This window comes from Hemicordylus capensis, chromosome 2, assembly GCF_027244095.1.
Source record: "Hemicordylus capensis ecotype Gifberg chromosome 2, rHemCap1.1.pri, whole genome shotgun sequence".
Lineage (NCBI taxonomy): Eukaryota > Metazoa > Chordata > Lepidosauria > Squamata > Cordylidae > Hemicordylus > Hemicordylus capensis.
In genome coordinates, this window is record NC_069658.1 from 74,387,530 (window position 1) to 74,411,673 (window position 24,144).

General features: G+C 42.6%; 1 protein-coding gene across 6 annotated transcripts in view; it reads left to right on the forward strand.

Moving 5' to 3' along the window:
* Window positions 1-24,144, forward strand: part of CAMK4 (calcium/calmodulin dependent protein kinase IV) — a 169,288-nt gene that overhangs the window by 101,299 nt on the left and 43,845 nt on the right. For all 6 annotated transcript variants that reach the window (XM_053292291.1, XM_053292293.1, XM_053292292.1 and 3 more), the window contains one exon: window positions 5,046-5,118. In XM_053292291.1, the coding sequence (XP_053148266.1) occupies window positions 5,046-5,118 (73 nt within the window). The remainder of the gene's footprint in view (window positions 1-5,045; window positions 5,119-24,144) is intronic.

Here is a 24,144-nt window from a genome sequence, read left to right on the forward strand (position 1 = left end):
GCCATTGCCGATAATTTGGCTTTTTTCCAAACTCGCACTTTCGTGTGTGGTTTTTAAAAATGTTTGCTGGGTAGATTTCTGGAATGCCAAGTGTCAGCATGAAGGGGAGTTTGACAGCTGTGTTCGGTATGGTCTGCTCTTGGAGTGATTTGCAATTGCGAGTGCTGGGGATGGGGAGAGTGGTTGTGGCAGACTGGTGAAATTCTATGGAGGGAGACCAGAAGGGGAGGGGGGGAGAGAAATTCCTGATTTAAACACAAGCACAACACGAATGGGAATGCAGAATGTGGGTCTTCCTTTAAGGCTTCATCTTATTGAAGCTTGGTCTCCATAGGAACATAGGCTTTACATATTAATTTAATTTAATTTAATTTAATTATTTAACATATTTTTATATCACCCAAAACTTACATCTCTGGGCGGTTTACAACAAAAAATAACAGAAAAGTTAAAACATTAGTTAAAACAAATAATAACAGAAATTAAAACATTGGTTAAAATAAATGACAGTGAAAAGTTAAAACATTACAATTTAAAACCTTAAAACAATATTTCAAAACAATGTTAAAACTATTAAAATGGTATTTAATTAAAAGCCTGGGTGAACAGATGTTTCTTTAAAGATTTTTTAAAAATTGTCAGAGATAAGGAGGCTCTTATTTCAACAGGGAGTGCATTCCAAAGCTTCAGGGCAGCAGCGGAGAAGGCCCGTCCATGAGTAGCCACCAGACAAGCCAGTTGCAACTGCAGACAGACCTCTCCTGATGATTTCAATGGGTGGTGGGGTTCATATTGAAGAATACGTTCTCTTAAATACCCAGGGACCAAGCCATTTATGACTTTATAGGTTATAACCAGCACCTTGTATTTTGCCCGGAAATTTATCGGCAGCCAGTGTAGCTCTTTCAATACAGGAGTAATGTGGTCTCCGAGTTGACCCAGATGTAGCTCTTTCAATACAGGAGTAATGTGGTCTCTCCGAGATGACCCAGAGACCACCCTGGCTGCCACATTCTGAACCAGCTGTAATTTCCGGATTACATACAAAGGCAGCCCCACATAGACAGTAATCCAGTCTGGCAGTTACCAGCATATGTATCAATGTTCTGAGGTCGTTTGTCTCAGGAAATGGATGCAGCTGGCATTTAAGCTGATAGAAGGCACCTCTGGCTACTGCCTCACCCTGGGACACCAGGGAGAGGCTCGGATCGAGAAGCACCCCAGACTGCATATGTGTTCCTTCCGGGGAAGTGTGACCCCATCCAGAACAGGCAGATCAAACTCATCTCCAGAGTTTCGACCCTGCACAATGAGTACCTCCATCTTATCTAGATTCAGTCTCAGTTTGTTATCCCTCATCCAGCCAATCACTGCCTCCAGGCAGGTATTTAGGGAGGTTATGTTCTCTCCTGATGAAGTTGACATGGAGAAACAGACGGTGTAATCAGCATACTCATAGCACCCTGCACCAAATCTCCTGATGATCTCTCCAAGTGGTTTCATGTAGATGTTAAACAAGATCGGAGACAATACGGAGCCCTGAGGGACACCATACAAAAGTTCAGATTTTGAGGAACAGCAGTCTCCAAGGGACACCACCATATGCAGATGTTGTTGGAGGATGCCTGGAAGCTAAACAATGGAGACTACAGGTTCAATGTAACCTGAAACCTTTGTATCTGAGCTGATTCCATGTGACTGCATTTTTCTTCATCACAGAGAGAAAGCAATGATTTCTACTTTAAACTTCCATGGCCTGTTAAAAGGTCTAGGAGGTCGGGGGAGGGCATGAGGTGATGAAGGCATATAAAAATCAGCAAGCTTTGGGTCATATCCAGCATGTTCAGATTAAGAGTTCTGTTGTTTTGACTAGTCAGTCTTGACAGCTGGCTGTCAAACTAAAAAAAAAAAAGTAATACTGAAGGGAGGCGTCTTGTGCCTCTTCCTCTGGGATGTGATTTGTGGGGGAAATAACCCTGAGCAAGCTGTGGGAATGCACACAGAGAAAGATCCACAGAGAATGAGGAGAGGAGCCGAGGAAATGCCAAGGAAAAGTGAACGGTCCATTTAATGCCGCGAATTAAACAGCTCTGAATCAGCTGCAAAGCAGATTTGCTCTTCCGATCACCCAGGGCATCAAGCCATGTCTGGATAACTCCATGGTAGTCTTTCTATAATCAGGCAGCTTTGAATGATCTGAAAACTAAATGCTCTATTGAGACATGAGATAACAAATTCTTTATTTCTTCAAATCACTTATTCTGAAGTAGACCCATTGATTTTCAGTGTGACTGCCCCAGAGTAAAAGGTATGAGGATAATTCCTTTTAACTATCATTACATGTAATAGAGCTTTAGCAATGTAAATGTTTGGTACTATGCTGCAACTTTAGCTGCTGCAGTGCAATCAAAGGCTTCTAAACAGATATGAACTCAAGGTGCATCCTACACAGCCCTTGAGAAAACCCAGCAACCATGCTTTTTTGCTGGCTTTAGAATGCAGTGCAGTAGACTTTAGGATGCACCTGTCCTCTCCATCTTTTCCCTGCCTACAAAAGTCTCCTTGTGGGATGTATCTTTCCATGCCTGGATGGGTTACTTAGAGCTAGCTTACAAAGTCAGTATCTCCTAATTGTAAGCAGCTGCAGCACAGCCCTTCCCTGACAATGTACACATCATCACAATTGTGAAGATTGCTGTGGCTTTATCTATTCAGCTGGGTTTTTTGTTTCCCCATGTGAAATGCATTCTATAGAGGGGCCACAGCTTCTTGCTTGTATGATTAACAGTGTGACCTGTCTCTTTGTTGGTTAGCAGTGGCAACCCTGTTTCCACAAAACAAGGCAATACAGGATAGTATTCAGGCTTGGGAACTATAAAGATCTCATGTGTCAAAGAATTGGCTTAAACTAGTATCTGTGCAGTATACAATCAAAGGCATGCTATGGCCCTATTTCTGCCTACATTAACCTGCAGATCCCTTTCATACTAGAACGTTCATACTAGAACGTTTAGACTTTCAAATCATGGCTTCAGCCCTATACATACCCGTTCAGGATTAAAGATCACTGGTTTCGGTGAGATTTATTCCTGACCAGCTGTGTGAAGTTTAGCACCTGTACTTTGATACCAGAGTTAATAAGCATGCTCATTTCTTATAATAGCGTCCACATTAAACATATAATATTTATTAGCACAAACATAAGAACATAAGAACAGCCCTGCTGGATCAGGCCCAAGGCCCATCTAGTCCAGCATCCTGTTTCGCACAGTGGCCCACCAGATACCGCTGGAAGCCACAGACAGGAGTTGAGGGCGTGCCCTCTCACCTGCCATTACTCCCCTGCAACTGGTACTCAGAGACATCCTGCCTTTGAGGCTGGAGGTGGCCCACAGCCCTTCGACTAGTAGCCATTGATAGACCTCTCCTCCATGAAGTCATCCAAACCCCTCTTAAAGCCATCCAGGTTGTTGGCTGTCACCACATCCTGTGGCAGAGAGTTCCACAAGTGGATCACGCGTTGTGTGAAAAAGTACTTCCGTTTGTTGGTCCTAGACCTCCTGGCAATCAATTTCATGGAATGACCCCTGGTTCTAGTGTTGTGTGAGAGGGAAAAGAATTTCTCTCTCTCCACTTTCTCCACACCATGCATGATTTTATAGACTTCTATCCTGTCTCCCTGCAGTCGTCTTTTTTCTAAACTAAAAAGCCCCAGGTGTTGTAGTCTTGCCTCATAAGAAAGGTGCTCTAGGCCCCTGATCATCTTGGTTGCCCTCTTCTGTACCTTCTCCAGTTCAACAATGTCCTTTTTAAGATGTGGTGACCAGAATTGTACGCAGTACTCCAAGTGTGGTCGCACCATAGTTTTGTATAAGGGCATTATAATGTTAGCCGTTTTATTTTCAATCCCCTTTCTAATGATCCCTAGCATTATATTTGCCTTTTTCACAGCTGCCGCACATTGAGTCGACACTTTCAACAAGCTGTCCACCACAGCCCCAAGATCCCTCTCCTGGTCCTTCACCGACAGCTCGGATCCCATCAGCATATACTTGAAATTAGGGTTTTTTGTCCCAATGTGCATCACTTTACACTTGCCAACATTGAACCGCATTTGCCATTTTGTCGCCCACTCCCCCAGTTTGGAGAGATCCTTTTGGAGCTGCTCACAATCCATTTTGGATTTCACTACCTGGAAGAGTTTGGTATCATCTGCAAATTTGGCCACATCGCTGCTTACCCCTGTTTCTAGATCATTTATGAATAAATTTAAAAGCACCGGTCCCAGTACAGATCCCTGGGGGACCCCACTTCTTACTTCCCTCCATTGTGAAAATTCTCCATTGATACCTACCCTCTGTTTCCTGTCTTTCAACCAGTTAGCAATCCACACATGTACTTGTCCCCTTATCCCATGACCGCTAAGTTTCCTCAGGAGTCTTTGATGAGGAACTTTGTCAAAAGCTATTTGGAAGTCCAGGTAGACTATGTCAACTGGATCACCTTGATCCACACACTCGTTGACACTCTCAAAGAAGTCCAAAAGGTTGGTGAGGCAAGATTTGCCTTTGCGGAAGCCATGCTGGCTCACTCCCAGCAGGGCCTGTTCTTCTAGGTGCTTTACAATTTTATCCTTGAGGATGTTTTCCATCAATTTGCCTGGAACGGACGTTAGGCTAACCGGCCTGTAATTTCCCGGATCGCCCCTGGATCCCTTCTTGAAAATCGGTGTTACATTTGCTACTCTCCAGTCCTCTGGTACAGAGCCCGATTTCAGGGATAAGTTAAATATTTATTTCATTTTTGCAGCAACTATATTGATGACTTGAAAGTATCTTTTTAGATTTGCTGTAAATTAGAATTGTAGAGTAAATCTATTTTTAGCTTTTGGCAAGTGGCTCTTTTTATTCTACAAGGCACATCATAGGTTTTAAGATGTGTCTCCTTTGATTACTATGTGATTAATTTTTAATAGCACATTTACCTAGGCTTTTGCTCTCATTGTAATCCTTGAGCCTGAGTGGCGTCTTCTGGTTTCATTATAGGATTGTGGAAAAAGGATATTACAGTGAACGAGATGCTGCTGATGCTGTGAAACAAATCCTCGAGGCAGTTGCTGTAAGTATTTATTACTCTTACAGACTCGTCTTAGAATCATATTTCACTTATTTTGAATTATTTTCTCAGTCAGTACACATACAGGTGTGAACATAACTGGCCTCCAGTTGTGGGATTAATTTAATGTGTACTGATCTAAAACAATGGCATTTTTTAGACAAAGGTGACCTTGAGGCCACATCATCTTTCACACAGTTTAATTGAACTATTGCTATCACAGTTCTGTTCAGGAAACCTGTTTATGTTCACTCTTGGTCATTTATGGTAGGAATGAGGAGGGAGCTTTGTCAGTGGCACTTCAAACTGTCTCCAGACTATTTGGTTAGTTTAAATTGGTTCTACACAAAAACCGCTTTATTTTTGTCTACATAATATTATTCATAATAAACTTGAATAATAAACATAATAAAAACATAAAATTAACTGAAGTTTGTGAATCTTCAGCATTAGCAAAGTACATCAGATGTTGGGTTTAGATTGTGAGCCCTTTGGGGACAGGGATCCATCCTTATTTATTTTTATTTCTCTTTGTAAACCACTTTGGGAACTTTGGTGAAAAGCAGCATATAAATACTTGTAGTTGTAGATGTTGCATGTTGTGCTCAAATGGAGAATGGGTTTGTATGGATGCATACATCCAAAGCCTATCCCACAGCTTGTGGCAAGATAGTCTTTTGCACATCCAAATCTTTGGCCCGTGTATGATGAATCATGTGTAAAAATTCACATGACTCACTATGGTCTGATGAGTGGTCTGGGAATGTGGTGTAACTGTTAGTGCAAGCTTAAACTGGACTGATGCAATTGCTAATGCAGGTATGAGAAATCCAGACAATCCAGAAGATGTGAGCCAAACTATGCACAAATGGCAGCTACTGTGTTGACAAGTAATATATGAATTACCGTATTTTATGGACTATAAGACTCACTTTTTTCCTCAAAAAATATCCGCCAAAATTCAGGAGCGTCTTATATGTTTTAACAGTTTAATATGTTAAAACTCTGAAAAACTGGATTAAAATTAAGGTGCGTCTTATAGTCCGTAGCGTCTTATAGTCCGTAAAATACGGTAAGCCCTCCACTGACTTGAATGACTGATGGTCCTGAATGACTGAAGGTTAGGAATGAGGAAGATACCTTTAGGAACTGTATGCCTTAAGCTTGGGGTGATAACCATGAAGGCTGTGTTTCAGCCCCATACTGATTTCAGTTCTCAGTCAGAAGGGCCTTTCAGCAGGATTTTCCATTCTGGTTTTTGGAGAGGTAAGGGCTCTTATGGGGAAAGATACTCCTTTAAATATGCCAGATTGTATAGGACTTTATTGGTGATGATCATATAGGGCCTTACTAATGAATAATTCACTTGAAATGAACACATTTTCTAATGAAAAATAAAAGCCTAACAATATCATGGCAAGGTAAAGGTAAAGTGTTCTGTCGAGTCGATGTCAAACTTGCTGACTTCATAGTGAAATTGCCCAAAATACATTGACTTTATTCAGATGTGTTTAAAATCAGAATAAATGTGTACAAATCCCAAACTCAAATGGAAACTGGACAAGGCCAGTTATTACTGAAGTGTATGAGCCACCTTTAAATGCAACAGGAACGATGGCTGATATTCAGACTAGCACTGTGCTGGTGCAGCAGTGACTAACATCCAGAATAATTGGATAGCTTTGTTATCATGCAAGGGGAGCAGGAGTGATTTTTGCCAATCTACCCCTTCCCACTGCACCTCCCGAAAATATGTCCCTGAAGGTCACACAGTCCTCAGGGACATATGTTTGGGAGACACAGTAAGCTTCAGAGGGAAGGGGAGATCAGTGAAAATAGCCCCTCCCTGCCTCATGTATGACATAGCATTAGTCCGGATGTTAGACACTGTCTTAATTCAAGTTTTCAGATTTACAAATAGGTAGGGTAACACATGAGGTAAAGAGAACCAAAACAGAAAATACAGACTTAAAGCTAGTGCCCAATAAAAACAGATACCAGCAAGTAGTCCAAAAGAAGTGTGACAAAAGAAAAGTTCCAAAAAATAGAAAAGGGCTGTAATGCACCTTTAAGCAACAAAAAAGTGAACCAAACATTCTGACATTAGGCTATGCATTTATACTGTTGAGGAGCATATAATATCCCATCTGGGGACTCAGTATAGGACACAAAGAAGAACAAAGTGTCCAAAAAAAGAGATGTGTGTGTGGGGGGGGGGCTATTTTTGGTTTGGTTTGCATTTTGGTTTCTCAACCGGGCTTGTGTTTAACCATACAAGTCCCACATGCTGCATGAACCTAATCAATCAAATATGCCTGCTTAATCAAGTATGCATGAAAGATGAAGAAAACAAATAGATCCCCCCACCCCAGGCCTGGTTTAACTGCAACTTGCCAGAAGAGTGGGGAATGTAAACAAGTATCCATAGAAGCTGCTCAATAGAGAGTACCTTCAATTAATCTCAGCCCGCAAGTAGTTGGGTTGACATGTTTGCAGTAGGAAGTAGCATAAGATTCAAGCATCAGAGATCAGAATACAAGATAGAATAATGCAGGGTGTGCAAAAAATCCTTAGGTGTTCCTCCAGGACTAGATGGGAACCATTTAGTATTTCATACTCCTGTAGAGAGCTATGGCACAAGCCAAACCTTCCTCAGAATGATCAACTCACCATTAAAGCAGTATCAGTCTGGATTGCACTGTCTGTTGACTCTGGTACATTGGTGTATCTGTTGTCATCCCAATGGTGTGACTACATGTTCTGACTGGTATAGTGTGACTGGAAAGATGGGATAGGGATGATACTTTTGGAGAATTCACTAGCACTGAAGATACTGGGAATCGTGAGGGAACATCCTGGGGTTTGGTTATTGGGTCTCTCCAGGGCTGATTCCACCACTTCTTTGTTGAAGAAATCAGCAAGCATGTTCTCCGGTGACCGCTTCCCAGAATGACCTAAGCATATGGTCTTCATTGGACTCTGTGGCCTCTTTAAGCTCCTCCTTTTCATCTATAGAGGAGCTGTGCCTGGGTCTTGAGCAATGCAAACAAGCTTCCTCATTCACTGCAGTATCAGAGGCAGTTCTGCACATGCTTCGGTTGCCTGTAAGAGTATTAGGACTAAGGAACTGTAATTTTTATCACCATAGTGGTTTGTCTCAAGAATATTAACAGTTTTTCTTTTGCCGTTAATGTGGAATAAATTTGTTAAAGATCAATATGCTTGAACATGTTTCATTTTATATTACAACTTCATTTATAGCTAAATGCATGAACCTTAAATGAAGAAGCATTAATTTGGAAATACATGAAATTAAGAGGCAGTCATAGGAGGCCATTAAAACAAATCATCTAAAAATGTTACGTGGTGTAAGAGAGAACTAGTGTAAGTGAGAAAAATATTAGAGGTAGCTAGAGATCTAAAATCTATTCTGCTCCACTTAACTTACCAAAAAAAAAAAAAAAAAAGCGAGTCCCTGTATCTCATTTTAATTCCATTGCCTTGGTTATATGGTTGTTTATATTACAAATGTCAGGTCATGAAGTGCTGGAATATTCTGTTCCATTCCGTAGGGAACTGAAGAACTGCAGAACTAATTGATCTTCTGTTACTCTTTCAGTAAAGTTCATTAGAATCCAGTTCATTATATGCTAATTGAAATATGATGACTCATACAGAACATACTGAGCTGATACATATAGAATATGACGCTGGGAAATGACTTTCTTTTCTTCACGTGTTTGTACCAATGTAAGGAAAAGTTAATAACATTTTAATTTTTAAAAGATGGTTAATGGCATGGACAGTTACGAACTGCTGGTGAGAATAAATTTAATAGTGTTTTAATGATGTCACACTCTTGCTGTCTGTTTCCTCTTTTGCAATGCTTTATTTAATGCAGAGCATTACATCTCCAGCCACGAATTTACTTAACATTGTCAAGATTTTATTTTAATTCTTACATCATATACCTTTTATTTAATTACTATGTTCATATTTCACTTTTCCATTATAAAATAATGGAAATATCACAATTAAACAAAATGTGTAGGTAAATAATGTATTGGTTTGGTTCCGAGACTAATGCTTGGTGAACAAGCTATATCTGCTCCAAGTTTGGGCTGTTTGCTTCCAACATGGCCACTGACTGCCACTGGGGCATGATCCCATGGTCAAGCAATGCAGAGTTGCATCTGTATTAGCTCTGTATCATATATTAATTCCCAGCTTCTGCCCAGCTCCTTCCCAGTTCATCTGATTCTAAACTGAACATCCAGGTTGTAGAATCGCAAGAGGCAGATAATCCCTCAGTCAGGCTGGATTTTACTAGGCAGGCATATCACACAGGAATGAGTTAACATGTTTGCTTTCACCTTTCTGAAATTCCAGTTTTCAGTTGGTCGTCTGTATTTTTGACCTGAGGATGGTTCAGAATAGTAACTTCTAGAGCAAAAGAAATCCTAGTCACAGTGCAACATCTTGTGTAATATTTAATTTATTATATTATATTATATTATATTATATTATATTATATTATATTATATTATATTATATTATATTATATTATATTATATTTCTGTATCACCTGATATGTACATCTCTAGGCAGGGTACAAAATTTAAAAGTTGCAAATTAAAATACATGACAATAAAAACAATAGAATAAAATAGATATGAAAATAAGGTTTTAAAAGTATTAAAATTAATTCTGATTAAAAGCCTGCAAAAACAGGAGAGTCTTGAGGTTCTTCCTGAAAACAAACAGAGATGGAGATGCTCTTATTTCAGTAGGGAGCATATTCCAAAGCCCTGGGGCAGCCACAGATATATACTGTTATGTGAAATAAAACAAGTGTTGCTGTATCAAATGGACCTTGCTTCGGACATGCTTCCTGTTGTAATCTGGCTTTTCTAATGTTTTAGCTCTGAGCTGTTACATTGTTTTAAAAAATGCATAGTAAAATATTACAGAACATACCAAATACAAATATGATTCCTCTCAAATCTGCCTTTTGGACAAGGTATACATATTAGTGGAAAGGAATTCATATTTTTCTGTTTGTTTCTATTAAAGTTCCATTTAATAAAGAAGAAAAATATACGGAAAAATATAAAAAGAAACATATAAAAAGAGAAAACACGTTTATCAACATAGGGCACCAAACTAGTACTCCTAGAACTCTGCCTTCTCCCAGTGGCTTTAAATTCATATGAAAAATTGGGCAATTATTCAAGTGTATGTTCAGAAATTGAACTTTTGACAGTGTTTATTTCATGAAATATGGAGTATTCCTGGTCATTTATTGTCCGGAATAAATTTTGATTTGAGTTGCCTTATAGGGAAGGCAAAGCAGGTATTAGTTATAGATCAAAATCAGGGCAACAGTATTTGTCTCCCACACACGTGTGTGTGTGTGTGTGCGTGCGTGGACACACACATTTGCAATGTTTATATTAATGTTTAGAAATCATAATTGTGTTCCCTCAGGTTGTGGTAGCATATGGATACTCTAACTTCACATATTATGGTTAGATTTTTTATTTTTTTAAAGAAATGAAATACGAGAATTGTGCTTTGTGCTAACTGAAGACTTAAGCAGGAAGGGGCCATATCTCAGAGATTAGAGCTTTGCATGTGGAAGTTCGCAGGTTCAGGCCTTTGTCTCTCCAGTGGCAACAGTTCTAAGAGCTACTTCTAGTCAGGGTAGATAGTCATGGGCTGCATAGACCATGGGTCTGGCTCAACAGCAGCTCATATTTATCAACTTTTAAACTTAAAGCTGAAACAAATGTTCACAATTGTGGATTTTCCAGTTTTGCCAAATTTTGATTGAGAAATTCAAATTCATATTTATCCAACAGTGGCCAAATGAAGAGTAGGGATGTGCAGAACATTTCGAGCTTGGAATGGCTTGCCTCAAAATGGGCTGTTGCAAATGAAGCCAAAATGAAATGTCCTTCAAATGAAGAGCTCTTTCCATCAGAATCACCGGCTTGGCCGATTGTTCCAATAGACTGTTCTGGCCATTTGTGTTCCATTTCACAGAATGCAAATGCTTGGAATGTTCTGTCAGAACTGATCGATCTGGTAGTTCCAATGGAACGAGCCCTTCATTTGAAGGGTGTTCCATTTTGGCTTCGAACACTCAAAATGGCCCGTTTCGAGGCAGGCCGTTCCAAGCTTGAAATGTTCTGCACATCCCTAATGATGAGCTGCTGCCCAAAATGCATTAGGATCTCCAACTACAATACTTATTTTTGCACCAGTGAATTATTTTTCTTTGGTATTAGTGCTGCCCTCTTTGTCCTGCCCAGTTCTAGTAAAAGACTAATTGCTAGAGGAAGTGGGTCAAGCCCCAGGTTGTTGATTATCTGGACTGATTTTAACCTAGTTTTAGGCCAGGTCTGAGGATAAAAACTGCCCTGGTCAACTGGCTGACAACCTTTACCAGGAGATAGAGCAGTGCATTTCTGTTGATTGTCCTGGATTTCTCTGCAGCCTTTGATATCATTTAACATAGTATCCTTCTACCCAACAAGGTTGGAAACTCTGCAGTAGTTCCACTTCTATACGTTGGGCAGATCCCAGATTACAGAAGGCAGTGCTGGAAGAGTATTTTCATAAATCTGTCATATCATAAATTAAAAGGTCTGTTTGATTAAGAACATAAGAAGGGTTCTCCATTGGCCTAAGGCCTATCTAGTCCAGCATCCTCTTCCCCATAGTGGCCAGCCAGAGGACTCTGAGAAGCTCAGAAGTGGGACATGCAAGCATATAGCTCTCTCCCAGAGTTATTGTTTAAAATGGGGGGGGGAGAGACAAGGCAGTGCTCCAGGTGGGGCAGTGGACCCACTGTACCCTCCCTGGCTTCAATCTTGCATACTTAGCAATTTTCTTTCTTTCTTGAGGAAGGAGAAATCAAACTTCAAAATAACAAACGTGTCCCACAGGCAGTTTTAGAAAGCATAGTAATTGATATGATCTGTGACTATATCTTTAAGTTTAGAATCACACATTTTTTCAGTAGCTTGGATGCAGTACCCAAGACTTGGAAAACTGTCTCCAGGATACCCCTCCCCACTGCTGCTATCCACAAAGCAACCTTGCTCTATTTAGAGCCCCAGTGGCCTGACAGTCTCATGAGGGTGCTGTCCACAGGAGAAGAAGGTGTTTTGCCGTCTGGCATCGGGTTTGGGGGGGGGGAATTCTTCTCTACCCCCCCAATGGTTCTTCTCATGGGTTGTTACTGTGGCACTACTGACCCTGGTAGCCAACCTTGATCACGAGTAAATCAGGGGAGAAATAACCCCCCAAAAGGGAAGGGGCTGGGCCCCTTCCCCAGCTTTTCTGTGAAAAAGATAAAACTTGGCTGCTCCAGAATCCCTGCTTGTGGCAGCCCCTCAGTCCCAGACAAGAGTGCCCCCCCTAACTATTTGCTCCCCCGGCTGGAGAGGGGATCCCTTGCTCATGCTGGTGTCATAAATCTGTTGGCATGGCTGACCCGACAGGATTTATGATTCCTCCAGCTCCACTTCTGCAAGTCAAGATGGAAATTCTATAGATAAGAGTAGCAGCTTAGGGAACCAAAGTGGGAGGGGGGGGAAGACTCTCAAAGATAAAGTAGTATAAGCCAAAATAAAGTCCCTTAAAACTAAACTAGGTACCCCCCTCTACGATAACTGAAGTAAAGGAGCAAGGAAGGAACAGATCAAGGACAGGCTGAAACAAGAAAGGTTGAACAATTAAAGTATGAGGAACACTCTGCGGAAAACAACGTTGTTGACAGTACTGACTCATGAACAGCGTCTGCTTGATATAGGGCTCGAGATAACCAGCAGCAAATCAGGCTTTCCTGACTCAGCATTTCTATTTCCTCTCCTGTGAGATCTTGCACCTGCGTGTCTCCCACTGAGCCTTTCTCCTGAGACGTCTTCTTAACACAGGTGAAATTCCAGCTTCCCCCGATCAGTCTCCTCAGCCCTCATCTCTACCAGCTGTTCAGATTCCCCTGTCTGCTGCCATTGCACCTCTGCTTCAGAGTCTGTTCTCACAGCCAAATCCTCCTGCTGTGCTTCTGAGCCTGTTCTCCCAACCAAGTCCTCCCACTCCTCCTCTGACTCTTCTGACTCAGAGGTCTGAGCCATGACAGCTATCCTGACATGAGGGGGCCCTTTGCCAGGGCTTACCCACTTACGTGGTGTAGATGGAGGGGTCAGGCACAGACCTTTAAACCCGTTCAAAGTTCGTTGGTCCTGCATGGCACTGTATGCAGATCTCCTGGTGCGGGGATTCCTGGGAGAGGAGATCTCCAGTTTCCAGCTGGCCCGGGACATTGGGCACAACCTTCAGGGCTGCTGGCAGGGGAGCACATCCCCAGATGGGCATGTGGGTTGGCAGGGTGCAGGACTGACAGCAGCTTGGTGGCAGTCTCCAAGACCTAGACAGCACTTGCCCAAGTACACGTCCCCGTGGTTTTCTTGCATAGAACATCTTCCCTCATTCCCCTTAGTTTTCATTCTCATTTTTTAAAAAATTCTTTATTATTATTTTCATTATTATTCTCATGAGAGAGTAGTCCATGGGATAATGGGCTAGGTCTCCAGCATCGTGATGGCCATTTTCCATACAATGGGATTTGCACTTAGTCCTCACAGACGGTTCTTCTCATGAGCAAGACAAGTGAACAATATCCCCACCTGGGGAAGAGGCTGAGGCCCCCTTCCCCAAACTTTCTGTGAAAAAAATAGAACTTTGCTGCTCCAGGTTCCCTGCTTGGGTCTGCCTTTTACATCCAACCCCAGTTCCCCGCTGCCAGCCATTTGCTCCTTTCACAGCACTGTGATGGGGTTCCCACTTGGAGTGCTTGTGAACATACATGATTGTTCCTCTCTCCTTGGGGAGCAAAGCACTTCGTGCCCGTCCTGTCACCCTGTGCACTCATCCTATCACTTGCCAGGTGGGGGAAGCAAGGGACAGAGTGGGAATCAGGAATGCCCCTAAGCAACTGTGCAGCTTGACAGGCAGACAAGTCCAAGGTGGGATGTGTTGGTGTTCCTGTACCCTGACAGCTCCATAGCTGCACAGCTGACAGGAGGGGTGGGGTGATTTACTGAGAGGCTGCCAACAAGATGCACCAAAAGCATGGAGTGGCCATGTCCTCAGGCGGGTCTGCGCTGCTGCATCTATGGTTGTGGTTTGAAAACTGGTGCAAAACTGCAGTTATAGCAGCACCATCAGTCGGACATAAAATTTCGGCAGCAAAACCTCAGATCTCAGTGGCAAACTTTAGAGATAACCAAAGGTTCAGACTGGAGTTTGGTGAGGCAAACTGAAGTTTGCTTTCGGCCCATAACTGCAGTTTTGTGCATTCGGGCTTAATGGAGTTACAACCTTGGCTACGTTTATCTCCAATTAGCCATTACATCTGAATGTGGCCCTTGAGTCAATGGAAATTGTGGGGGTTAGGTTCCTCAGGGTCAAAAAAAGGGCAAACAAAAGCAGGGAGGAGGCAGAAATAAGTGAAATAATGTACCATGCCATGTACTCCAAGTCTCCAGCTATCCAGCAATGCACCCCCCCCCAACCCCCAATTCCTCCGATTTTCTGCAAAAAATCATGGGGAAATTTGTTCAAAGAAAGAGACACAATATGGCTCCGTTCAGCAAAATGGTTGCCAGAAATTACCTTGAAATTAACCTCTGCTAACTGGGCAAAGAGGCACCTTTTAAACATGGTGATTCTCTTTATTGAGCAGGGGAAGAGCAACTGGCCCTATCCATCCCCAGCACAGCATCCCACCTCCAGTGGCTGTTGCTGGTGTCTATCTTATGTTTCTTTTTAGATTGTGAGCCCTTTCGGGACAGTGAGCTCTCTCTCTCTCTCTCTCTTTCTCTCTCTCTCTCTCAACTGCTTTGGAAACTTTTGTTGAAAAGCAGTATATAAATATTGGTGGTTGTTGTTGGAGGTCATTTCCAGCCACCCAGGAACCATGCATTTTCATTATTATTGTATCTGCAGATAACGAGATCAGGTCTCCATTACTCGACTACGGATTTGTGAAGTCGCAGGTGCTGGAACCGTGGTTAATGAGGGCCACGGTATTTGTCATCCTGCTTTTTTATCACCCACAGTTTCATGTTGTGCTAGGGATCTGCAGGGGCTCTAGTCAGTAGATGTGATATTAATAGCATTCCAAACGGCTTCATCTGGCCCACCCAGCTCTTCCCACTCAAGATTTCCCTGCCTCAAGTAGATTTCTCAACAATTCATAGGCATCTGCATACACATAAATGCTCAGGATTGGCAACAGGGTATTAGCAGTTTCTGTTTGTATGAAGAAACTCATTTTCTTTGAAACCCCACTTCTTTGAGGCCCCACCTGGAGATGTGGCAAACCTACAGAAGAATGAAGGCTGGCAATGACTCTGTCAGCATAATTATACAGCAACAGGAGCTCTGTAACTTTGAAAATTCAGCATTGCTTATACAACCAATATTCTTGAGTGGGAGTTAAGACTAACCATAACTGACTAACCATAGATATGCCTGTTTGAACCTCAAGATCTGTTGGCTCTACATCCTGCTTCAGGCGGCATTGTGCCAGCTTCATTGTGGTCTGTTTTTAGATATGAGCCAACATCAAATCGATTTAAATGAACATCCTTTGTAACCCTGCGAATATAGTTGCTTCCTCAGGAAGTCTTTCATCTGTGAAAATGAAAATTGCAGTTCTGAAATCCTTCAGGTATAATACACTTGATTTTGTAAAATCGATACTAAAAAGGAGGCTTTATATTTTCAAAATGAGCTATTCAGCTCTGATACAATGTTTTATTAATGACTATATATTTTAAATTATTCCCTTTACCTTTTTCTTTTATTATTATTTTTGATAATTTGGAGATATTGTATATAGACTAATCTGAAGCTTGTCATGCACATAAAAAGGAGGAAATAGCTGGCAATATTCTAATGCTGATGTATTTTGCTTTCTTCAGCAAGTTCTTAGATACTTTATAGAACAAGTCATATGCATTTTAAACCTCCAGATTTGTATATAGCTCTACAATTTTTTTTTAATAAGATGGAAGAAGTTTTAGCAATATCTTTGTGAGCATATTGTTCCTCGGAGTCTAAAGGTAACAAAATTCTATCTGGGATTTGATTTTATTTCACAATTTTAAATCCAAAATTATATAAATGTACTCAAGATGTATGGGTGAATTTCTTCCATGAAATGCTACATGCATAATAAGAAAATGTACACACTAAACATGATCTAATGCACAATCTAGCCAAAGTGAAGCACTTTTAAGTACTGTTGTTTTCAATGCAAACAATGTGTGTGTACTTAAATCTTTGTCACTGAAAGTATAAGGACTTAAAAGTGCTTCACTCTGGCTGAATGATCCCCCTACTCTTCTTACAAGAATGCACTTACCAAATAACCCATTCCCAACTGTTTGGTTCTGAGTTTCTAATGAGATTCTATAGGTCATATAAACTTGCAGCCAAAAGAGAAGAGTTTCTTCATTGACACCTGCCTGTGAACTAATTGAAGCACCTGTTGCCCACTGACTCTAAGGTCGAAATCCGATACATGCTTACTAGGAAGAAAGTCACACTGAACCAAATGGGTCCTGCTTCTGCTTCTGCTTCTACACCTAATAGTCAGGCCACATAGGTATTGGAATGTCAAAGAACTATGTTAGTAGAAGGCAACCTTGGCAGTCCAGCTGTTGCTGAACTACAGTTCTGCTCATTGCCATCCACAATTTATTGTAAATGGGAATGATGGGACTTGTAGTTCAACAACAGTTGAACTGCCAAAGTTGCTTACCCCTAAACTGTGTCATTACTGAGTCTTGGAACAGGGTGGAAGAACATCACTAGCCTTTTAGACACACACAGAGTGAGCATTATAAACATTACAAATTATACATACTGAGGTGGCATCTTTCCTTTAATAGAATTGCAGGGTTTTGTTTTGTTTTTTAAGGTCAGTACAGTTCCCCTTTAAAAATATTTAATCTAAATTACTTGTGAGACTAATAAAATGTTGGCATGGCATTTTTTAAAATGGCTGTTAATGGGATTTCTGGATTTAGTTTTTACAGAGCCATACAGATGCTTACAGCAGTAGGAACTTGTTGTTACTTTAGGACAGAGATGTGCAAATCATTTTGAGTTCAAATCAATTCGAGCTCAAAACAGGCCATTTTGAGTGAGTGTTTCAAGCTCAAAACAAAGCAACCTTAAAATAAAGGGCCTGTTTTGAGCTCAAAATGAAGCTCAAAAAAAAGCCCCATGAGGCCTGTTTTTCTGGGGAGAGCTTGGGGTCAGTTGGGGTCAGCGGGTAGACCAGAACTCCGAGGTGGGCCAGCATGCTAAGTCCATAGAGGTGGGATGGTCTACCCACTGACCCCAATAGACCAACTCTCCCTCAAAAAACAGGGCTAAGTCCAGGGTGGAGGGTTGGTCTGCCCACCATGTGATGCAGGTAGAGCAGGCTCCCCCCCACCCTGCCAACCGGGCATAGTGCATTGGCTCACCTCAGAGGACTGGTCTACCCACCAACTTCAATTGGTAGACCAGCTTTCCCTAGAAAAACCGGTCTCAAAATGGCGCTTGAAACACTTGGAACATTTCAAATGTTTCAAGGTTGAGTCTTTGAAACAGCCGGCTTTGGCCACTGTTTCGACGAATCCATTTCATGCACATCCCTACTGTACAGAGACAGAGAGTAGTCCCCCCACCACCCCAAGAGTTCAGAGGTGGCATGATATAATCATCATTGCCCATAGGGAACCTGGACTATTTTTTCCCTGTCCTGCTATTATCTCTGATCAAAAAGGATTGGCAGATTTTAAATTGCTTCAAAAAATATTCTGAAATCTGTTTGACCAGAGACGTGCATGTGGGGGGGGAGGGGGGAGAGTTGTCATACTAAAATGATTGTCAGCCTGAAATGCTTAAGTTAAACCAAAATATAAAGTATTCATTGGTTAGAAGTGAGAAACTAACCGAAAAGAATGTTTTACTCCTGTAGAGGAGGTCCTGTAGAGGAAGAAGCAGAATAAAATCCATTTGGATACTCAGTCCTGCCAGATTATTCTAGGGCCATTTCACTATGACAGGGGTCCCCAAACTTGATTCCCTAGATGTCGTTGGACTACAGCTCCCATTATCACCAGCTACAATGGCCAGCCTGTGTGACTGGGGATGATGGTAGTTGTAGTCCAACAACATCTGGAGACCCAAGGTTGGGAGCCCCTGCACTATGAACTTTTTAAATTTCAAGCAAGCTCATCCTCATCCCCATCCTTTCATTTGCTTCTGTGCATAAACTGAATGACAAAAGAATCATGGGAACTGTGTGGTAGTTCATGTAGGACAGCATTAACACTAATTTTAGATGTTCAAGCCTGGATATTTTGTCCTAAGAACAAAAGTGACATTCAATCATGGGCATCACAAACAGAACAGAACATAAGAACAGCCCTGCTGGATCAGGCCCAAGGCCTCTAGTCCAGCATCCTGTTTCACACAGTGGCCCACCAGATGCCTCTGGGAAGCCCACAGGCAAGAGCTGAAAGTATGCCCTTTCTCTTGCTGCTGCTCCTCTGCAACTGGTATTTAGAGGCATTTTGACCCTGAGGCTGGAGGTGGCCTATAGACCTCAGACTAGTAGCGATTGAGAGATCTGTCCTCCATGGGTTTGTCTAAGCCCCTTTTAAAGCCATCCAAGCTAGTGGCCATCACATCCCATGGCAGAGAATTCCATAGATTAATTATGTGCTGTGTGCAGAGGCGCTCTTACCCCTGGACTTCTGGGCTGAAGTCCAGGACCGCCATACTCCCTGTGGGCCTCCAAATCCTCCTTAGTCTGTCCTGGGTGGCGCTGGCCCGCTATTGTGCCTTGCAGCTGAAAGTGACCTCTGCTTTAGTGACAGGGGGAGTAGGGAAGAAATATGTGGGATGGGAGTATGCTGTGTTGTGTGTTGAAATGTTTCTGCTAATGCATATTTGCATAAATATACCTGTTTTATATCCCCACATTCCTACTGAACGACACTGTGAGTTCAGTTGCTGTGTGTGCCCTCAAGAATCCACGTTTTACAAATACTGTGTGTGTGTGTGTGTGTGTGTGTGTGTGTGTGTGTGTGTGTGTGTGTGTGTCTTGGCATGTGGGTGTAGGTGTGGGTGTACCTCTGGCTGTGTGAAAAAGTACTTCCTTTCGTTGGTATTACATTTCCTGGCCTTCCGTTTCATGGGATGACTCCCAGTTCTAGAGCTGTGAGAGAGGGAGAAAAATAGATGAAGATGAAATGCATAAATAGGAATAAAAGAGAACTCTGGCATGTGCAGTAATGTTCTGACTCAACAGCAGTGAGGAGATGGAGATGCAGCAAATTGAAAGGCCCTCAGGGAGGAAGTTGTGGTCATCTAGAGAAGTTTCATATCATAAGTACATAGTTTATGTAACAAGGCATCACCCTGTTGCTGCTTGGGCTCCCTCATTCATTATAGTTGCTTTTCTTAACTTTCCCTGGTTCCAGCTCCTTCTTCTTCTCATTGATTCAGTGTTTGTTCCATCCCTGTAGTTTCAAATGACAAGATTTGGCTCATCACATTTTGTTCAAAATGTAGTCTATTAAAAACTGTAATTGAAGCCCAAGGTTTGAGCTTCACTAACTAGAAATGTGTATTAAAACATTTTTGCAAAGCCCATGTGCTATATTTCATGCCCCACTTAATATGCTGCACACTTTCCCTTCACTTGCATACATACTCTGCTCAAATTGCTTTGAAACCACTGTCTATTTTAAACATGAAATTGGTAGGAATTTTATTTGCACTTTGGCAAGCTGTCATGCTGTTGTTGGATTCTGTGCTGCTGTGCAATGCAGCAGGGCAAGTGTGTGTGTGTGTGTGTGTGTTTTACCACAGAGTAATTCGATTTGTGGCTCCTGTTTTTGAAATGACATGGTCTGGGAGGTTCAGTTTTTAAGAACTAGACTGCTTTTAATGGCTATATTTGCAACCAAAGGCATATTCTTTGTGCATACAGGGTGTACACTTCATGAGTCCTGTTACTGGGCTCAGTTCTAACTATTAACAAGTCCATGAGCTGCTGCTTTTCAAACATTCTTGCAAGGTTCTTTCAAAGGAGAGTGTTTGAGATATAAGAGTGTGGATTTTTAAACAGTGAGACATGGAACACTGAAGTTGACATCTGTATGTCAAAATGTTTGTTCTTTACTTGCAGCTTTTATATTTTTCTTTTAAGTTATGGAATAAAAAGGTCTGGAGAGAAGAATTTGGTGTAGATCCATCATGGGTATTGCATCACCAGTATATCAACTAATTAAGGTTTTTTCATAAAATACGCATCTCAAAATTAGAACATGATTTTAACTTTAGCCCTGTTGGTTCTCCAAAGACTAGGTTCTGCCTCTAGGTAGCATGTGCTGTGATTCATTATGTTTATAATGATTTTATAATGTGATCCTAATTTGTATTTCAGATACGCTTTCCACCTTAAGGGGAAAATAGATCTGCAATTCAAAATTATGGTTTGGTGAATGAAATCCCATCTTGAAATTAATTGCCAAAGGAAATGTTTGGGTGAAGTTGGACAAACACATTCTAAGGGATGATCCAGACTAAGTTAGTCATTGCTAAGCACCAGTGAAATAAATGAGACGTTCAAATTAGTCATGTCTTAGGGGCATGATTCAGACCAAGTCCCATTGTAATTAATGGGACTTCAATCTCATTAATTTTAATGGGACTTAGTCTGAACCCTGCCTCAAGTATAGCAGAAGTGGTTTGAGTACTGCCATGAAAAAACAAATGCCTCAGGATGCAGCAAATGAGAGTTCAAGCTACTTTTGCCACATTTTAGAATGTCTGTCTGATCCACCCTTATATTGAATTCTATTTGATTAATTTATTTGCTGCATTATAGAATAATTATTGAAAGCTGCATAGTGGCATTGACCTATAGTTAGTTGACCAATATAAACCACTTTTTGTATCTTAAAAAGTACTTAAGCTTAAATCTTATCAAGAAAAGTGGAAGTGTGGCAGAACTGAGATGCATAGTTGCACTGTCTAAAGCAGCATTACAGTTATTTGTTAGTGGTGAATTATATGAGCTCTGCTTGCCTTGTTTATTGGAATAGATTAGAAGCAAGTAAGAAAAGGGTATATGATGCATTCTTAAAGGGTCTTTTTGGTTTGGCCTGTTACCACCATCACAAAGCAGGAAAATCTTGTAATAATGTGTACTACATTAAAAAAGGTACCACTGTCCAAAATAGAGAAAAGACTATTTTTAAAAAACCTTCAGCAGTTGTATACGGGGATTCCTTTGTACTTTGGTGTTGTACTTTGGCATAGAGCAAAGTAAGGGCTCTGTACCAAGTACATAGACATGTTTCATGAAAGAAATCTTTTGCCCAAGAGGAAAGACTGACAATTTGAACTCAGATGCATCTTAGTGCCAGAAAACAGAGACTGTAAATAGAGATGTAGGGTTCACGTGAAGTGAATCCTGTCTTGACTGACAGGCTGGTGAACTCCAGGACTCAGCCTATCAGTACACCAGAGCCCAGGGACAAGTCTCACCCCACCTGCTACACCACAAGGGGGCAGACTGAGCAGGCCAGCCCCAGATGTTTTAAGTGTGGGGAAGTGGGACATTTCAAGGGGGTCTGCCCCAAGGCTAAAGCCCTAATGAACATAGTTCACATTAGGAATCCAGACGTAGCAGCTGCCCATAAGGGGCCACCACCTTTTGTTGATTGGAGGCTATTCCACCCAAGAGGCAAGAGAGTATTTGGGTCAATGGCCTGCATGTCACGGCATGGAGGGACACTAGAGCTACAATATCAACCATATACCCCTCATTTGTCAAGGCCCAGCAGCTTGCCCAGGCATCCCAGGTGTGGAGGACTACCTTCACCAAAGGCCAGGCAGAAATCCCCCTGGTGAAGCTACCTGTCTGGTGGGCCAGCTGGAAAGGAGAATGGGAGTTTGCCGTGATGGGAGAGCAGCCCTGTGCCATGCTGATCAGAGCAGATTTAGCTGACCATGTTTGAAGACTCTCCACCGAGGAGGGAAGGAGCCGGTGATGGTGAGTGAGAGAGGCTGACAAAAGGTACTCAGTCCCAGCCAGCCCCACCTATTCAAACTGGAAGCATACCTGCAGGCAGCATGGTCAATGGGGAGAAGCCAAAACCCAGCCCTAGCGCTGAGAGGCCCAGTGAGGGAGAAGTCCATCTATGCCCAGGACCAGAGGCTGAAGCCCCCATCCCAGAGCACCTACGGCAGGCAAGTGTCTCAGAGGGGACACTGCAGAGGAGAAGGCAGAGCCAGCAGAGATGCTAGGAACAGCCATCAACAACAAGGCTGAGGAGAGAGCAGGAGGCAGACCCAAGTTTGGTGCAACTGTGGGAGGAGGTGAACCCCAACTCACTACCTCTCAGTGAGCTCCTGGATCGTCATCCAGAATAGGTTGCTGTACCATGAGTATATCCCTAAAGCACACAGAGAGGGGTGGAACATAGGAACATAGGAAACTGCCATATACTGAGTCAGACCATTGGTCTATCTAGCTCAGTATTGTCTTCACAGACTGGCAGCGGCTTCTCCAAGGTTGCAGGCAGGAATCTCTCTCAGCCCTATCTTGGAGAAGCCAGGGAGGGAACTTGAAACCTTCAGCTCTTCCCAGAGTGGCTTCATCCCCTGAGGGGAAGATCTTGCAGTGCTCACACATCAAGTATCCCATTCAGATGCAACCAGGGCAGACCCTGCTTAGCTATGGGGACAAGTCATGCTTGCTATCACAAGACCAGCAACCCCAGAGGCCACTTATGCCGGTTGCGCATCTTAAAAGTGGTGCATGCCCACCCAAATGGACACATGTGGGTGGGAAAAACCAAGAAGAGACTAAGGAAAAGCTTTTAATGGACTGGATTTGGCCAGGGCGTGACTAAGTATGTGGAGTCATGTGAGATTTGCCAGAGGGAGGGGAAGAGCCAGGACAAAGGGCAGACACCTGTACAACCCTTGTCTGGCCTAGGCACACCATTCCACAGAGTGGCCATAGACATCCTGGAGCCTGTCCAACCCTGGACCCCTCGGGGAAAGCAATACATACTGACTCTAGTGGACTGTGCCACTAGGTGGCCCAAGGCAATTGCCCAGAGCCAGAGAGATGCAAAGACTAAGTCAGGCCCTCTTGAACTTTTTTGCTAAGATTGGTTGGCCAGGGGAAGTCCTGACTGATGCATGTGTCAGTTTCATATATGGGGTGATGGAGAATCATTGGAGCACCAATGGAGTGGAGCATCTCACCCTGGTGTCTGGCCAGCACCTGACAAGTGGATCAGTGGGGGAGGCCCAAGGGACTTTGGGGGCCATCATCCAGAAGTTTATTAATGAACATTCCAAAGACTGGGACTTAGAGCTGCCACAGCTGTTGGAAGCCCTCAAAGCTGTGCCACGCCTGAGCCTAGGATATTCTCCCTTTGAGCTAGCCCATGGGAGAAATGCCAGAGGGACTTTGGAACTGATGCAATGTCAGTGGGAGGGGGAAGAAACCTCCCCCTGGAGAATTTGTATTGGACTCTGGGGGAAAGCTCCAAGACACACAGACAAAGACCCTCTCCCTTGAGCAGCACAATCTGCGGGAGGCCCAAACAGAGCAGAAGGCCTGGCATGGCCTACATGCCAGGGAGAGTGTATTTGATCCCAGAGAATAGGTGCCGGTCCTCAGGACAGTTGGGACCAGGAAACCCAATGTGGAGATGTGGGGGAGGGTGCGCCAAACTGCTTTTGAGGCATTAAGAGCAGTCCTCAGTAAAAGCCCCATCCTCCAAGCCCCAGACATTAAAAGAACTGGCACTCTGCCCACAGATGCGTCTGAGAGGGGCACTGAGGCAGAGATGATGCCATTGGGCCCAGACCAGGCTACACAGCTGGGTATGGTCCTTAACAAGAAGTGGGGGGGGGGAGAACCAC